The sequence below is a fragment of the Mesoplodon bidens genome (assembly GCF_964165515.1).
Source record: "Mesoplodon bidens genome assembly, chromosome: 3".
Taxonomy (NCBI): Eukaryota; Metazoa; Chordata; class Mammalia; order Artiodactyla; family Ziphiidae; genus Mesoplodon; species Mesoplodon bidens.
Window position 1 is genome coordinate 53715912 of NC_138178.1, and position 18624 is coordinate 53734535.

General features: G+C 47.6%; 1 protein-coding gene across 3 annotated transcripts in view; it reads right to left on the reverse strand.

Moving 5' to 3' along the window:
• The window catches only part of DAPK2 (death associated protein kinase 2), a 121636-nt gene that overhangs the window by 19241 nt on the left and 83771 nt on the right, over window positions 1-18624 (reverse strand). For 2 of the 3 annotated variants that reach the window (XM_081228051.1, XM_081228052.1), the window contains exons 5-7: window positions 7258-7387; window positions 1690-1738; window positions 949-975 (exon numbers count right to left, since the gene is read on the reverse strand). In XM_081228051.1, the coding sequence (XP_081084177.1) occupies window positions 949-975; window positions 1690-1738; window positions 7258-7387 (206 nt within the window). The remainder of the gene's footprint in view (window positions 1-948; window positions 976-1689; window positions 1739-7257; window positions 7388-18624) is intronic. The other variant, XM_081228053.1, reaches the window with a different exon arrangement.

The window sequence follows — 18624 nt, forward strand, 5'->3', positions numbered from 1 at the left end:
GAGACCCTCTGCTGCAGCTCGGGGGACAGGATGGGCGGGTGGCGGGAGGTGTCTACCACATCGCACAGAGCTCCCAGTCCAAGGGGAGCCAGAGGGATGCTTTACAGGGATGTTGAGGGAGTTGAGTGGCTGGTGCCCCATCCTTCATCCCCTCTGGCTGTGGGCTGCCTCTTACCCAGAGTGCCATAAAAATACCGTTTTCCAGAAGTGCTATGAGAGGAAACAGTTGGGAAGTACTGATGAAATGAACACCAACTAATCAGCCGTGTCCGTGTCTGAGCAGTGCCAGGAAGTTTGCATGTCTGCTTATTTAACCCTCACAACACACCCATGGCAGGAAGTTTGCGATTTCTACTTTTCTGATGAGAAAAACAGGCCCAGAGATTAAGTCTCTGCCCCAGGCGACAGAGATGGAAAGTGACAAGTCCACTACCCAATGCAGGAAATCTCTGCTTAAGCACTTAATACTTCAGTGACAGGAAAGAGAGACTCTGGGGAAAAGGGAAGAGAGAGAATGTGAGAGGAAAAGGGACCTTGAGAAAGGCAGGGGAAAAGGCAGAGAAAGAAGAGGCAGGGTCAGGAAAGGCATGGCAGCTTGAGGGCTGTCCCAAGGCTTCGGAGTGAAAACTGACATTTTCACAGGAAACCTGGGTCTGGGTGAGGCTGAGCGGTGGCTCCCCGACCACAGGAGGGATGCAGACACAGTCTGTGCAGGATGGAGGGCTGCAGGCTGGTCTCCTGGGTTCCTGCCCAACCCCAAGCCCAGGGTCAAATGTATGAAATGGAGCTGAGAGCACTTAGCCCCGGGTTTGCTGTGTGGCTCTAACACATCTGGTCATGGTGGGCACTCAGGAAATGCCCGTCTGTCTGTCTGCCTGCCCCCTCTCATCCCCCCGCTCCCCCTGGATCTGAGCTGGGTCAGAGAGCCCCGGGATCAGTGATACTCACAGGATGTAGGTGATGACGCCGATGCTCCTGTAAAACAAAGAACAGTCAAGTCAGGGCTGTGTGGCCGTCATCCCAGACCAGCAAGGGACTCCCCACACGGTTCTGAGGGCCCTTTCACGGCAGCCCCTGGATGCCCTCTCAAGTCCAACGCCCCTCCCCACTCCACTCTTCAGCAGCAGCCTGGGACTTCTTTGGAGTCATCAAGCTCTGGACATTGAGTCCAAGGACCCAGGTTCAAGATCGGACTCCTGCACATGCAGGCTGCCATGATCACCTCTGAGCCTCTTTCTCCTCTTAAAATGAGGGTAATGACAACTACCTCACAGGACCGCTGGGATGATTTTAGAAAACCATGTGATCAAGCTGCTTAGCCAACTGTAAAGCGTGGTTCACATGAAATGAGCCCCACCTGTGCAGAGGATCCATCACTGTGGTATCCCCCGGCCCAGCACAGCACCTAGAACATGAGGCTGCAGGTGATCACTTGGCTGACTGATGGAATGAGCTACCGTCACTATCATCTGTATCGTGGCTGCAGCAGGCCTCGGGTGAGCCTGCACCTCCAGCCTCACCTCTCCCCTTGTTCTCTGCCTCGGCCGTGTGCTAACTGGCCGCAGGTCCAGCACACCCAGAGCAGCCAGAGGCTCTGAAAGGTCAGTGTGAAGGAAGAGGTTTTCACGGTCCAGGGGGATGTCAGCCAGAGCCGGGGTCTGGGCCACCTGGGCGGCCTGTACAACTTACCACATGTCAGCCTCCAGGCCCAGGGGCTCATAGTTCACAATTTCTGGAGCTGAAAGAAGCCATGTTGAAGAGTCAGCAGGGGTATGAAAATGAGAAGAGAAGATCGTAAGGAATTTTAGGAAATTTGGTGCCAATGTCTCCATCCTGAATCCTCAGTAAGGAAAATCAGAGAGGCAGACGGGGTTAATCTGGGTCTAAGGATTTTGAGGAAGGGAGTTGCCTTTTATCCTGATAGTGAGGAAGACGGGACAAAGGGACTCCTGGAAAAGGAAGAGGAGGGTGGAGAGAGGAAGATGCGGGAGGGGACAATGGGGCCTAGAATAAAGCCTGCTTTAGAACCCTCTGCTGGAAACCAGTCAGGTCAGCGCTGGAAAGTGATGGAGGAGAAAAGGAGGCAGAGAGGGAATCCACACTCCTCTGAGTCTGTCTGAAAGAGGGCAACTCCCACCTGAGGAGCAGGAGGACATTCTGGTGGCCACTGAGGTGATGAGCCTGTGGTGCCCGAGGGGCATCCAGAGGAAGATGCCCAGGAACAGGCTGGGTATTGGAGGTGGGGGTGTGGTGGACCAGAGCCATCACACAGGCAGAAACAGGAGCCGTGCGAATGCTGCCATGACCAGGAGAAGGTGCCGAGTCTAGGAAAGAAGACTCTACCTGGGACAGAAGAGGACCAAATGGTGCCTGGTGATCAAGCCCATAAGCCCTGGAAAGCAAGTGTTGAATTTCACACTCACTGCAGTGCCCAGAGAGTGCTGAGTGTGGGCAGTGGAGATAAGGGTGCAGGTGACTCTTTAAAAAAGCTTGGTGATGAAATAGAGAAGAAAGAGAGAATGATAACTAGAGAAGGGAGAGGGACTGAGACTTTTTAACCACGAATGGAAAAAGGTGGGGAGTGGGAAAGGCTAAGTTTGTTCACCTAGAATAATATCAAAACCTCTGCATCTATAGGATGTGCCCCCCACCCACCCTCCCAGATGCAGGGAACCACTCTCCTGTCTTATTTTCCAGCTTCCTAAAAATGATGCCATACTGCATGTGATCTACTGTCACTTGACTTTTTTTCCCCACTCAACATGATGCTTCTAGCATTCATTGAATGTTCATCCATGGTTTTTCATCTTCAGTGCTATATAATAGTCCATTGTGTGAATATAGATCATCTTCTAGTCATTCTCTTGGTGATCATTTGGATGGTTTCCACTTCTTTTATTATTGTATTATATTATTATCTTTTATTGGAAAAACATTGCTATGAACTTTTTTGTACCTGTCTCCTGAGACACACATGAAAGACTTTCTCTAGAACAGTGATATTCAAAGTGCAGTCTGCAGGCAAACAGTCTGCAGACTGTCACTGGTCCTGACAAGATATGTACAGAAATTGACAGTAAGCATTTAGAGACTTACATAGCAATTTGACATTGCTGTGACACTCAAACTGTGATCACTTTTCTAGGAATTTATTTTTATTGTATCTTACTGAACAGGCAGCCCAGGATAGACTTTTTTTTTTTTCAAGTGGTTCACCATGGAGAGTTTGAGGAGCACAGCTCACTTTCTAGTGCTCATCTGCTTGATATACATACACACTCATTTCTGTCCTTCAGGTGCTTTTGTTTGTCCATTTTCATCTGTGCTTTTCATCTTCTTTCTTGTCTTTTTTTTTTAACTCACTTTTTGTTAGTTTTCTTATTGTTTTTTCCCCCAGCTTCTATTTTTGTAATGGCTACCCCTGAGGCTTTACTATGAATATCAAATAAATTCTAACATAAATCAATATTTTGACCCTCCTCTAACAATACAAGAAACTTAGAACACTAATTTCAAGTACTCTGTCCTAGCTAACATTATTTTCTTCAGTTTCTAGTTCTTTTTTCAGTCCTACAATTAAAGCTTCATCATCAGCATCATCGGTATCATTATTTAAGAAAGAAAATAATTATATTTGCCTAATGTTTTACTGATTTCTTTGCTCCTACTACTTCTTGCATTGAGAACTCCCTTCAGAGCCAGTTTCCTTAATTCAGAAGTACATCTTTTAGAAGTTCCACTAATGAAGGTCTGCTGGAGGTTAACTGTTTTTATTGTTTTGTCTTTTTTGTTGTTGTTCTTTTTTGTTTTTGTTTTTCTGAATCTCTTACCTTCATTCTTGAAATATAATTTCTCCACAATTATGGGGTTTTTATTTTTCCTCAGCTGTTTGGAGATTATATTCTATTGGACATTGGTTTCCATTGTTGTTTTCAGAAGTATGCTGTCAGTCCAGTTATTGGTTTTTGTTTGTTTATTTTTGTTTTTTGTAGGTAACCTGTCTTTTCTCTCTGGCTGATTTTTAAGATCGTCTCTTTGTACCTGGTGCCCTATACTTTAACTATAATGTGTCTAGGTATAGATTTTTTTTCTGATTGATATACATTGTCCTTTCTGTATCTGGGGATGCATGTTTTTACATTAGTTCTGAAAATTCTCAGTCGTTTTATTCAGATATTGCTCCTGTATTGTCTTTATTCCCTCATCCGGGAATCCAAATAGACCTATTTTAGGCTTCTTATTTTAAACTTATTCCACTTATCCTCTCTTTAATATTTCTATATCTTTGTCCCTCTGCGGTATTCTAGCTGATTTTTTCCAGCTCAGTCTTCCAATTCTTTAATTCTCTCCTCAGCTGTGTATAATCTGCTGTTTGCCCCATCCACTGAGTTTTAAATTTCAATGAGTATATATTGAATTTCCTAAAGTTCTATCTGGTTCTTTTAAAAATCTGCCCGGTCATTTTTGAATCTCTTGTTGCCTGCTCATTCTTGTGAGCCTACCTGTTATTTCTATATATATTCCATTTACTTTATAGTCAACATCTGATAATTTTAATATCCTACATCCTTGAACATCTAAATCTTGCTAGTCTCTGATAAATGCTGATATGTATACTTGCCTTTAGGAGAGGTCCTCCTATTGAATATTCTTGTTGCTCAAAGCTCCAGCTCTACATTCATTTCACTCGATTTTCAAGGTAGGACAGGTGATGCTAAAGGAGTTACTACACTTAAAGATTTATCTTGGGGCTTCCCTGGTGGCACAGTGGTTGAGAGTCCGCCTGCCGATGCAGGGGACACAGGTTTGTGCCCTGGTCCGGGAAGATACCACATGCTGTGCAGCGGCTGGGCCCGTGAGCCATGGCCGCTGAGCCTGCGTGTCCGGAGCCTGTGCTCCGCAACGGGAGAGGCCACAACAGTGAGAGGCCCCCGTACCGAAAAAAAAAAAAAAAAAAAAAGATTTATCTTACTTCCTATGAGTCCAGAATTGCATGAAAAATAATATTTTTCTCAAGAATCCAGTTTTGTAGTGAGAGGACCTTTTGGAAGACCTGGTCCACCACACTCCAAGAAGCTGACCCTTTTTAACCCTGGTCTCAGGTTAAAATTTCAAAGAATGGTGGGAATAGGGAAGAGTGGTTATAACCTGTGTTCAGGGGTCTTGGGAAAAGGAAGTCATCATAATTTGGTCAGGGGCTTAGAGAAACCACCCTATATATCTGTAAGGTGCAAATAAGACCAGTTCTGGGCTGGAGCTGTGTCACACTGGCTCACAAGAGTCAACTGTGTGCATCCTTGCCCAACTCTGAATTCAGTGACATGTTGGTAGGTTGAAATTGGCAGATGCTATTCAACCTAATTAGAGTTGTATTCTGTTTTGTTTTGAGACCTGGTTGTCAGACATTTACCAGTATACAACTGGGAAAAACCCTCCACAGTCTGGCTCCGCCCATCAATATCCCACTGACACTGCCAGCCCGTGTGAACCCTCTGATCCATCTAGAGTGGACAGTGAATGGTCCTTGATAAATGCACTCATTCTGGCCCTTCACCCCTGCTGTGGTACCTCTGAACCCAGGATGTGCACCTCCTCTACCCTGGCTCCTTCCCGACCCCCCTTAGATCCTCCCACACCCACAACGACAGCACTTTGTCTCTCACTGACTCAAGGCCAGGACTGATCCCACTGACCTTGTGAGAGTGGATATCTTGTCTGAACAGTCTTTCAGAGCTGTCTATATCACTCCCTTTACACTTAACCACATCCTGTCTCATGTCACCTCTTCCATGACTGCCCTGAATTTCTAGTTGAACCATTTATTATCATTCAACACTTGGTATGAACTTAAATAAACATGCATTTTTACCACATATGTGAATGGCGGGTAGCAACTGCTATCCTGGACGAAGTTTGAGACTAGACACCTGCACCCCAGGTTCAAGTTGGCCCTGCCACCAACTCACTGTGTGACCCTCGGTGTGCCAGTCTGAGTGTGGCTTCTTACCATCACTGTGCCCCCAGTATCTAATATCTGTCATATAGTAGGTGGAGAATAACCATTGGTTGACCTTAAGTAAAATCCCCTAGCTCTCCAAGTCCACATTTAAACTAGATCAGGTGACCTGAAAACATCCTTTCAGCGCTCTTCTTTGATGGTTTGATGTCTTGTTTCCAAAACTAAATTGTACGCTCCTTGAGGGCAAGGTCTTCTTATAGAGACAACATGGTCTAATGGAAAAAGCACAGGCTTTGATGGTGGATGTATCTGTTTTTGAATCTCTGCTCTACCACCTACCGGTTGTTTTGCCTTAAACAAGGCACTTGATGGAGAAGATATTTTAAATCTGCTTCATTAGATCCTATAAGGATTAATTTAGACAATGCCTGTAGAGCGCCAGGCATAGTGCCTGGCACATAGCAAGGTTTCCCTGCCAGGGGGTCTGTGGGGCCTCTGTAGTTTCATTCCACAGTGGCTGCAGAGCTGCTATGTGTGGCCTGAAAATCTATCAGGGTGGATGTTCTGACGCATCCCATCTTCCTTTTTGATTAGACTGTGGTCAGAAGTTTGAGCCCCCAGGCTTTGAGGAGACCATTCCCTCCCTCCATCTCTAAGACCACTCCAACTCCCAAAGCAGAGAGGTGTTGGTTCTGAACTCTCATTCCTTTCCCCTCTGCAAAGCTGTTTCTTTATGACCATCCCCCCTCCCCCTGACCTGTGGTACAAGTCCCACCAGGCCTGGGCCAAGGCTGAGAGACACAGAGGGAAGACAGAGCCGCCAGGGCTCTGCTGGAGCTGGGCCTCCTGTGCGTGAATGAAGGCCAGGCACACAGGAGAGGCAAGCAGGTGCATCTGGCATCTGGCAGATGATTTCCCTTCTCTTTTTCAGGAAATCAAAAGCTACTCCAGAAAAGGATGAGTTTATGGGAATGCAAGAGGGTGAGGTAATTTTAAATGTTCATAATCTCTTCTAAGAGCAGGCAGTGGAGCCAGCTCTGGGAGGATTTAACTCTGCAAAGGCCTCTAGCCCCACCTGGCCTCTCACTGCCCCATTGGGCGCTCAAAGCCAGCATCTGGACCCTCATCCAGAGGCCAGTGAGACACTTCCTTCCCTACCCATTAGATTTCTAGGGGGTCTCCAAGGCATCATCTCTCAGCCCACAGGCCACAGCCCCAGATGCAGGGCTTGCTACTGGGATTTCTCTACCTCTTGATCCCAGATTCTCAGTTGGGAGAGAAACAGGCCTAAAACTCACCAACAAATTCTGGCGTCCCAAAAATGTTCTTAAATTCAACTCCATCTTCTATTTCATGAGCCAGGCCAAAGTCAATCAGTTTGATGTGTGGAATGGGAATATTCTTGTCCAACAACATAATGTTTTCTGGCTGGAGAACAAAAAAAGAGAAGAAAAGGGATAAAAGAAAAGATGGTAATTAAAACCCTATTTTAAAGCCCTTTGGTTTTGGGGTGGGGTTTGGTGTTCTTTTTTGGGAAACCAAAACAGCATAAACACTTTCTTGTTTTTGTGTCCTCAGTCTTCTCCTGTGAACTCAAAAACAGCCACAACGCCAAGGGCAAGGCCTGGGTTTTACCAAACCTGCTGCAGAAAGGAGAGTGAGGGCAGGGGGAGGTCAGGACACAGGATGCAGGCTGAGGGCCCCCTCCAGTGCCCTGACCCGGCCCTCCGGTGGCTTCCCAGGGACCCCGAACATCCTGGCACCCCATGTGGTGAGCTGCACCCTCCCCGCTGCCCACCATCTCCTGAGCAGGGGGCTTCTCCTCCCTCCATTCCACCACGTTCATCAGCCACCTTTTGGGAACTTCTCTCTTCCTGGGAACGGCCCTGAGGCTTCTCCCTGGGGCTGAGGGGCCCGGTCCGGGTCCTCCTGACCACCACCCAAAACCCGCTGAACAGGGCTGGGAGCCGCAGTGGACAGAGGCAGACACAGTAGCCCTGGTGGTCCCCAGGACTGGGGGGCAGTAGGGACGGGGGGGCAGGGACCCCACAGGAAGGAAGGAGGAACAATTGGAGGCAGGTTTCTCCCAGGCACTCCTGGAGAATCCCCGGGAGAATCCCAGGAGATTCTCCCTGAGAAGTGAGAAGCGTCCTTGCCTCGCATCCTCTCATCTCGGTGGCCCACAGTCCGGGGAAACAGCCTCTCCACTGGCTTGTGAGAACCTCTGTGCAAGGCCACGTTTTCTCACCTGTCCCATCTGTCCCTTGCCCCACCCCAAGAACCTATCACACAGCAGGTGACTGCTCCCCTGCATGGGACACTCTCCCTGCACTGCCCCTACCCCCAACCTGGCTAATTCACATTCACATTTCAGCAAAAATAGTACCTCCTCCAGAAAGCCTCCCCCTGCTGCCCACACCCGCCACTTCCCCAGTTCCCATCAAACCTGGCACCTCCCCTACTTCAGTACTTTTCCCACTGCCTCGAGCTTGTCAGTTTACTGACCTGTCTGCCCCACTGGGCTAAGAGCTTCCCGAGGTTTTAACTCCTATCAACTACCCAAAGGTTAGCATAGAGCCTGACATCCACCAGGTGCTCAGTAAATGTTCCCCAAGTGAAGACAGGCGCCATTTAGTAAATCCCTATAATGTGCAGGTCCAGTGCTAACCAGGCACATGACATACTTTATACCTCATCGACCCTCTCATTACCTTATACGGTGGGTGTTTATCATTCCTCTTTCTTAGGAAAAGAAACCAAAACTGAAAAAATACTGACTCATGGACCAGGGAGTTTAACCTCTTTCTGTCCGACTCCAAAGCCTGTGCTCCTAAGCACTAGACTAAATGGTCCCCCTTCCCTGCTTCTCAAGGGTCCTGGGAATCTATCCCAGGAAGATGTGGGAATGCAGCTTGGGCCTGGCAGCCTGGGGCAAATTCGCACCCTGATTCAGGCACAGCTATTTTCCTGCCCCGACACCTGTTTCCCATCCCAGGATGCCTTTCTTCCTGTGATGCTTTCACCCTGGTGAGCAGCCCCAAGCCCCGCCCTTGGCCTGGCCCTCGTGCTGTGTCCAGGGACTCAGAAAGGAGCGTCAGGACCTCCTGGGCTGAACCTCCTCATTTCAGTGAGAAAACAGAGGTCCTGTCAAAGAGAGTCCCAAGATAGGTCTGCATAAAGTGATGGGGGTCTAGGGGTTTCAGGCTGGGAGGTGGCCCCAAGAATGCTCTGCTAGGTGGTGGAGACCTGGGTCCTTGTCCCCACCTCACTCACTTCTCACAAGTTGGATCATCTGGACCAGATGCACCTTCAGCTCAGACCAGCCCTGACTGGGAGTACCCAGAGGTCACAGGCTCCCCGCCACCAATGCTTCCTACTTCCTGCCCATGCTAACCAAGGAGATTCTAGGCTGGCCAGGGGATCTGGACCCCATATCTGCAGCTTCTCCGACTTTCGGCAAGGCTTCCTTCTTGCTATCCCAACCTCCAGTAATAATCTGAGGAGGCAAGGAAGCAAGGCAGGGACTGACATTTACTGCACATCTACCAAGGCAGGCATTGCGCTAGTGCTCTATGTCATCCTTGCAGCCACCCTGAGTGGTAGGTACTATTATCAACCCCATTCCACAGATGAGGAAACAGAGGCTTAGAATGATAAAACATGCACCCAAGGTCCAACAGCTCATAATGGCAGAGAGTCAGGATGAGCTTCCTGGGAAGTCCAGCTCCTGCTCTCTCCACCACAGCACCCTATTTGGTTAAATATCTTCAGTGGTCCTACTGACCACCAGAGAAAGTCCAAATGCCCTGCCTGATATTTGAGGCACCTGAGGCTCTGCGCTTTCCAGCCTCACTGCCCATCACTTGCCTGCACCTGTCCTATATCCCCGCAGGATGAGCATTACCAGGCCCAGGACGACATCTCTATTCCATCCTTTACTCTGGCTCTTCCTCTTGCCTAGAATGCCCTTCCCACTCTTCCTCACACTTTCAGAGCCTATCCCCTAACTCTGCCCCCTTTTATTCCCTTGCTTTTCAATGAAGCAGCCCTTGACCTTGTGCTCTAACCCCCTCAGCACCGAACATGCTTACGAGCGAGTGGCCCTAGTTGCAGGCTGTCTCTCGTATCGTGATGCAGCTTTCCTGGTGGTAGCCTCCTTGGGAAAATTTCAATCAGTTTTAAGGTCCCTGGCATCCCCTATGGTGTCTTGCATCCTGCATGTTTCATAACAATTTCCTGATGAGAACTGAAGGAATTGGGGGGCTAGTGGCTCTTCCCGTTCTGCGCCATGGAGGCCCTCGACCACTAGGGGCGCCCGGGAGCACGCCTCCCCACAGCGCTGGTATAGGGCTGGATCAAGAGGGAAAAGGGACTCAGGGAAGGTCTGAAGGGTGGTCTGAGGGCAGCAAAGAGGCAGTTCCCCCAAGGGTTTGGTCTAAGTTTCTTCGCTTCCCCGCTCCCCAAACTGGGTAGGGTGGTGGAAAAGAGCCCAGGCCTGGGTATTGGGAAATTCCAATTTCAACTCCACCACCCAAGGCTGTGTGAGCTTAAGCAGGCTACTTCCTCTCTCTGGGCCTCTGTCTCCCAACTCCAAAATAGACCCTGGATGACAGCCAAAGCCTCTTCAAGCTCTAGGCCCTGTAGCTGCCAGGTGGTAGGTGCATCTTCCAAGCTGGCTGGGCCAGTTCCGACTCCTTTGGGCCCCAAGGCAGGACCACAAAGCCTCAGGTCTCCTGGTTCCAGGGCAGGAAAGAAGAGCAGACTGCCAAGCCAGACTGCCCTTGGGATAGTGCGAGCCCATCCACACTCCCTCAGTCCCGTCATTCTCCTCCAGCTTTATTTACTTCAACCAAATACTTCACCCACACACCTGACGTCACCTCTAAAGCACGGCTGGAGGAAGGGATCACATTTCCATAGATGCTGCCACTGCCGAGCCCAGGGCCCATGGCATAGCCACCAGGAGGTGAACTTTTCCCCACCTGTTAAAATAAAGCCACCAACTCAGCCCATCAGGCAGACAGCTGTGGACCAATGTGCCCTTTAGCAGCCCAGTGGATCTGGCCTGAGGCACCTACTATGGTGCCATCTGGAAGCTAATCCTCCAGGGGGGATCCTTGTCAGGTGATCCCTACTGGCCTGGTACAGCATGTCTAAGAGTCCCTGCAGGATGAAGGCAGCCTCAGGGGATCTATGAAGTAAGGTGCCAAAGACCAGAGCTTAGAGTCAGGCCTGGGTTCAAATTCCACCTCTACCTCTCACAGTGAAACCTGGGCAAAGTCATTGGACCTCCTGGAGCCTTGGTTTCCCCATCTGCAAAATGGGAACACCTACCAAGGCATACAGTGTCCTGAGAATTCAGGGAGATGGTCCATGTAAGGAGCAGTGCCCAAGGAGATTTCAGAGCAGGGTGGCTATGTTTGCTCTCTCCTTTCAGGGATGCAGCAGTGACAACAGTCATCCCTGGGAACTTTACTGAATGCCTGCTGAATCTGAAGAACATGCCCTTCGCAGACCTGCCTCCTCCCCCACTCATCTTCTGCTTCATTCTCCCCATCCCGTTTCACCCCCAGACTCACAATGTTGGGGCTGCAAGGGACCTCAGAGACCGTTCAGTCCCTTCGTGCTGCAGAGCTGCCCAGAGAGGTCAAGAAATTGCCAAGGATACTAAGCAAAGAGCAGAGCCCAAGTCTGCTGACCCTCGGCCCTGCTGACCCTCTCCAGGTGCCTGCATGGCCTGCCCATCACCAGGTGAGGCTGCTCAGCTCAGCAGAGCTGGAGCCCAGCCAGGTCCGTGCTATGGCGACAAGGAAGCTGTCTAGGAACCTTCCCTGGAAATGTCAAGCACAGTCCCAGGTTATTCAGCAAGTGCTGGGCAACCTGAGAAAGCAGGGCCACATGCTGCCAGGCCTCTGTGGGCAGGTTTCCATGGTGCTGCAGCGAATTCTCCCCACCCACCCCCCAGCACACTGTAGATGAGACCACAGGCAGCCCTTCCCCACCAGGCTCCAGTGCGGCCCGGGCCCAACGTCCAACTTCATCAACATTCAAGGCCCTCCCACCTCTGGACAGCACACCCTCTGCTGCATGCCAGCGGACCTTCATCACCCCCACCCCAACCTGCAGTTCACTCTGCTGGAATGCCTTCCTGACAAGCTCTCACCACCCAGCTCCAGCACTTGCCCACTGGAACATCTTCTGTGACCCCCTCCCCGCCAATACACACAGCTAGTTGTTTCTACCCAAGGGCCTACAAGGTACACGGACATACATCTGGCACAGAACCAACTGCACTACAACTACTCCCTTACATGTCCTCTCCCCACTAACCTGAGGCCCCAGAGGGGAGGACAGGGGCTTTGCCTCTCTTTTCCATCCCTCACACCCAAGAGGGGCTACAATGTAGTAGGTGCTCAGGAATGGTTTACCAGGTAAAGGAATGAAAGAATCGGCGCAGTCATACGTGCGTCTCTTGCACAACCTGCTTTTAGGGAATCAACATAGACAATGACTAAGAGCCTTAGAACCTGGGTTCGAATCCCAGTTTTGCCATTTACCAGCAGTCTGACACCAGGCAAGTTACTTAACCTCTCTCAGCCTCAGGCTTCTCACTTGTAAATTAGAGGTAACAATAAAACCTACCTCAAGAGGGTTACTAAGAGGATCAAACAAGGCATATAAAGTGGCCTGTAGCCATTGTCATCATCTCTGTGCTCATTTTCCTGATCTTGCCGCTCCTTTCCAGACGTCTTTATCATCTGCCTGTTGAACTCTTACCCATCTTTCCAGGCCCAGTCAAAATGCTATATTCTCCAGGAAGCATCACCTGAATACCCAGCCCAGCCCTCCTTCTTTCTCCCAGCTCCACACTCATGCAGCAATCTTGACCTGCAGCACCAAGCACTGCCAAGACTTTTATGTGTTAGTCTTGCCTCCCCCACTAGACTGCACACTTGCTGAGGGCAGGGCCTGCTCTTCCTGTGTTTCCAAAGGCACCCAATCTGAAGTTTCACGCATAGCAAAACCTATAGCACTTAGTTTACTAAGCGTTTACACACCTCTTATTTGATTCTCATTCTCTGAGGCAGGTACTGTCATCACCCCATTTTACAGATGAAGAAGTCAAGGCTCAGAAAGGTTAAATGCTTGCCCAAGATGCCTGTGTGCTCTCTCCTCTCCCATGTTGCCTCGCTTGCTCTAGCTGATGTAAGGGTGCCTGCTTAGATCACCCCAGCCGGCTGGCAAAGTTGGCATTTCCATCTCGGCTCTGGTAACTCACCAGCTTGCTGGTCCAGCTCCATGTTTTCCTTTCTTTCTTTTTTTTTAACTGATGCGTTCCTCTGTTGTTGTTGTTGTTTGTTTTTTTTTTTGGCTGCATCAGGTCTTAGTGCAGCACATGGGATCTTTGTTGCGGTGCGCAAGCTCCAGAATGCTTGGGCTCTTCGTTGTGGCGTGGGTTTCTCTCTAGTTTCAGCACTCTGTAGTTGTGGTGTGCCAGCTCCAGAGCATGTGGGCTCTGTAGTTTGCGGCATGCAGGTTCTCTAGTTGAGGCGCGCAGGCTTAGTTGCCCCGCGGCATGTGGGATCTTAGTTCCCTGACCAGGGATCGAACCCTTGTAACCTGCATTGGAAGGTGGATTCTTAACCACTGGACCACCAGGGAAGTCCCTCCAGCTCCATGTTTTTCCTAGAAAACACACATCTTAGGGAAGGGCCCCAACCCAGTTGCAATGGATTTGTTAAACCACAGCTTCTGGACATTCACTCGTGGCCTGCTCCTCTATGGGAGGCTGCTGCATGGTTCTAGAAGCCCTGCCTGGTAAAGTCAGAGAAAACCACTACCTACTGTCTCTGTGCTCTTATTGCGTAGAGGGAGGGAAATAAAAATTCACTTTCAAGGCCATTCTAGGACCACTGGATTACAGCCTTGGGCCAATCAGCAATGCTGGCTCTCTGGTCTGTGCCACACGACAACCAGCATTTGCCTTGGGCTCTCCCCACACATCACCTTATTCCTCACAGCCGCCAAGCTGTGGATGGCCTGAGCCTCCATTTAACCAGTGAGGAACCTGGGCCTGAATCCAGGCACTCTGAGCCCCAAGCTGTGCTTTGGGGCCCATCTGAGCTAGTTACACATTGGAATCCCCTGGGGACTGTGTTAAAAACACCAAAGCAATTAAATCAACCCACCAGGAGTGAGGCTCCAGAATTGGTTTTCTAAAGCAAGTTCTGCAAGAAAGTCAAAATCATACAGTGCCCAGTGTTTGGGGAACCAGCTCTAAAGAGGGCCCTCTCATTGGACAGACTTGGGTTTTTTAAATAAATAAACTTATTTATTTGTTTATTTATTTATTTTTGGCTGAGTTGGGTCTTTGTTGCTACACGCGGGCTTTCTCTAGTTGCAGTGAGTGGGGGCTACTCTTCATTGCGGTGCGCAGGCTTCTCATTGCGGTGGCTTCTCTTGTTGTGGAGCACGGGCTCTAGGCGCGCGGGCTTCAGTAGTTGTGGCACGTGGGCTCAGTAGTTGTGGCACATGGGCTCAGTAGTTGTGGCGTACGGGCTTAGCTGCTCCACAGCACGTGGGATCTTCCCAGACCAGGGCTCGAACCTGTGTCCCCTGCATTGGCAGGTGGATTCATAACCACTGTGCCACCAGGGAAGTCCCCAGACTTGGGCTGAACCCTACTTCTGCCCCAGGCTAGCTGTGTGACCTCGGCAAGTCATTCACCTCTCTGATCCTTGGCCCCTCATCTGCGAAACGGGAATGTTAATACGGTAAAGGGTTCTGAGGAGGCACAAGAAAACCTAGGAGCCCCTGAGCAACCTCCCCTTTCTATAAAATGGCCACGGCCATGGAACCTCCCTCCCTCATAGGGTCGTCATGTGGATAAAAGGAGTCAACACATGCAGAACACTCAGAGAAGAGCCTGCACATGTACTACAGCCTCAGGAAATGCCGGCCGCCATTATTATTGTTCCACCACAGCTGCCACCACCACAGCTGGCCTGCGGGTAGCACTGTCCTGTTTACAAAATGCTTTCACCAACAGAGTCTCAGAGAGCTGGGGGTGGGCTAAAGCTGGTGCCTACCGGCTCATGAGAGCCTGCTGTTAAATGTGCAAGAATGTTGTAAGCCAGTTGTTAAACTGAGCTATGTAAGAATATTATTTTAATATTAAAAATTAAATTATAGAAACATATTTAATTAAATTATATTTAAAATACTTAAAACTTATTACTTCCAGGACTTCCTTGGTGGCGCAGTGGATAAGACTCCACGCTCCCAATGCAGGGGGCCGGGGTTCGATCCCTGGTCAGGAAACTAGATCCCACATGCATGCCACAACTAAGGAGCCCGCCTGCTGCAACTAAGACCCCACACAACCAAATAAATAAATAAATTTTAGAAAACGTATTACTTCCTAATTTCTATTAGGAAGTATAAATTTCTATTTCTATTATATTTTATTTCTTTATTTTCTATTATATTTTATTATCTTCTATGTTCTTGAGGTTATTTAATGCCTTTTATCTCTGAATGAGGGAAATACTTCATCATGGTATGTTACTTCACCCCTCTTCCTAGCTCTAGTCAGTGTCATCAAGTTGGTGCCTTGAAATTGGCCACAGTGGGTGTATTTACACCACAGAAATTGGCAGACACTACAAATCAGGACTTGATTTCTTCATTCTAGACTTAGGAAGTGCTGCAGAAAATCACTTAATAACAGAGATTAAACTTATAAGGGTGTCGTGTCTATAGCCATTGTTTTGTGCTAGCTGAGAAAATTGAAGAAATATTTTTCAGTATTCAGAAACCATTATCCAATTCAGCAAAGAAGTCACTCATGTCATTGGCAAACAAGTAAAGTTCCAACACATGTCTTCATTGCTTCATTTTCACCTTACTTGTTAACATAAACAAAAATATCAACGAACAATCCTGTTGGAACTACACTCATTTGTCTATTGCATCCATAGTTGGCTATTGATACAGAGATCAGCAAAAACCAAGGAAAGTGTTCTACAAGAATCAATTTATTTTTGTGAAATTTACAAAATAAAAGTATTATATATTTTATTACTTGTAAATTACATTATAAACCTTTATATCAGCAGACTTTATAATAATTTAGTGTATGTGTACATATATTTGTTTATTGGAGATCCAGCTACTACCAGAACACCACTGCACAGAATCTGAGTAGACTAAGTTACTGTCTGTGCTTCTCAGATGAGGAAACTGAGGATCAGAGAAGTTAAGTAACTTATTCAAGGCCACATGACTAAGAAGTGGTGCAGCTAGGTTTTCACCCAGGTTTTTTCATGCCAAGACACCTTCCCACCACCCTTTACCACTTCCAGAATCAGGTTCTTTCACTCCTACTGAGATCAGCTGCATGGGGAGGGCTAATGGTAGAGATGTGAATGGAACCTAAAAGGTACTATTTGAACACATGATACTTCAGTGGAGGCCAGGCCTGGGCAGGGGCCCAGAGTGGAGGGCCGTGGGCAGCTGGAAGTAGCAAAGAGACTCTGAGCACCTAATGGTGATGGCAAAGGTAGTAAGGACAAACGAGGAGGGCACTGCTTTCTTTGTCTTTGTTTCCTCATCTGTAAAATAGGGATCATGATATTTACTCCAAGCCATATCAACCTCACAGTATCCTGCCACATTGGGAATCTGCCCAGCCTGCTGGTAGGAAAGCACCACCTTATTCATTACCCCTTTGGGTGCTTCCATGCCCACCTCCCTTTCTGAACCCCTCTGGAGGAAAGAGAGGAATGGGGAGAAATGTGGCCTCATAGGGAGGCTAGTTAAAATTCACAGCCAGCACTTGTAAGGAGTCTTAGAGTTTACAGGGACCTTTCAGAAACACTGATCTCTCCCTGGCCCCTCACTCCATTCCTGGGTGAGGAAGTGAGGGGCAATATTATCTCCACTTTCAAGGCCAGGAAAGGTCAGAGCCATGACCTCCCCAACCTTACCTAGCAGAGGTGAGACTTAAATGCAGGCTTGACCCACAATCTTCTCCTCTTTCCACTTCCCATGTGGCCTCCTGCTGTATCTCATAAAAAGCAGCTGGTTGGTTTAATGCTCCCCATTTACACATTTACTGCTATGTTTCAACTCTTTCAATTATGGCTCTCCATAGTTTAATTTTTGACACATTTTGTTCCTTCCCTCAACCATTTAGGAGCTCTGTGTCCTCATTTCACTTCTCCTTGGGTCACCCTAGGGTGGGCCTGCAGTAGTTGATGAAGCAGCCAGGATGCATCCCTAGGGCTCTGGGCTCCCATGCTGATGCATGGAGCTGAAATGAAGAGCCCACGGGGCACATACTGAGGCTGGGGCACAAGCTAAGCTTTGGGTACGAGGAACAGGAAACAGGGTCCACCCTCAGAACATGCCAAGAGGGTAAGGAAATCAGAAAGACTTGTATAAAAGCCTCAACATCAAAGTAAATCACTACAGAGCCCATGTGACCTGCTTGAGTTAGAATGTAGAGTGAAAAAAGCAGGAAAGAAAATTGTAGAAGTACTATAGTTATAACACCTTAACACACACACACACACACACACACACACCCTGTTCATAAAAAGCTGGAGAAAATATAACAAATGTTAATAATGATTATTTTAGAGTAGAGAGTCTGCACGTAACTTCTTTGTATGTTTCTGTATTTTGTTACTTTTTATAATAGCATAAATGACCACTGACTTCATTTTTTAAGAAAAGTTTATGGGGTACCTTCGGTTCATCTCTTTCCCACAGTCTTATCATTACCTCCAACTGGCCTACTCTCTCCCATCCATTCTCTCTCCACTGCCAGGAGAATTTTCTTTCTAAATAAGAAATAGAATAATGTTTTTTTTACCAAGTAAAGGTCTTCCACAAATTATTGTTAATTTTCTTAAGTGTGATAATGGTACTGTGGGTTGGTAGGAGACTGAACTTAATCTTGAGAGATGCTTATTGAAGTGTTTAGAGTGAAGTGTCAAGATAGCTACAATTTTCTTTCCAATTATACCATAATTTTAATAAATTACATACATTTTAATACTTATTTTTAAATTTTTATTAGATATTATTTTTAATTTTAGAAGTCACACATATGCACGTGTGTGTGTATATATATATATAAAATGCTTTTTATATAAATGTAAAAATTTTTTTTCTTTTTTAAAGAGAGAAAGAGGTAAAGCAAATGTGGCCAAATGTTGAATGCAGGAGGAGGGCATAATGGTGTTCATTGTATTGTTCTTCTAATTTCTTCAGATACTTTGAAATGTTTTCATAATAAAAAATGTTGAGGGGTAAAAGTCTTCTATGGCTGTGACTGCCTATACAAACTTCTGCCCTAAACTTTTACAATCTCACCCGAACCTATCTTGACAGTCAAAACTGCCAAGCCCCACCTCTATTTCATGCTCCAAGGTTTTAGTATGGAAATCATCTCATTCTTGTAAGATCTACTTTCAAATGCATGCATATTTTATAGCAATTAATAGAATACAAATTAATTTTTTAACTATGAGGAATGACCTTATTAGAAAGAAAAAATAAGGTAACCAGATGAGAAATTAACTGTGCAAAGGATAAATTTATGGCACAGTATAAACCTTTGGATTAACTATGTGTAAAAGCCATGATGCAAGCAAGTA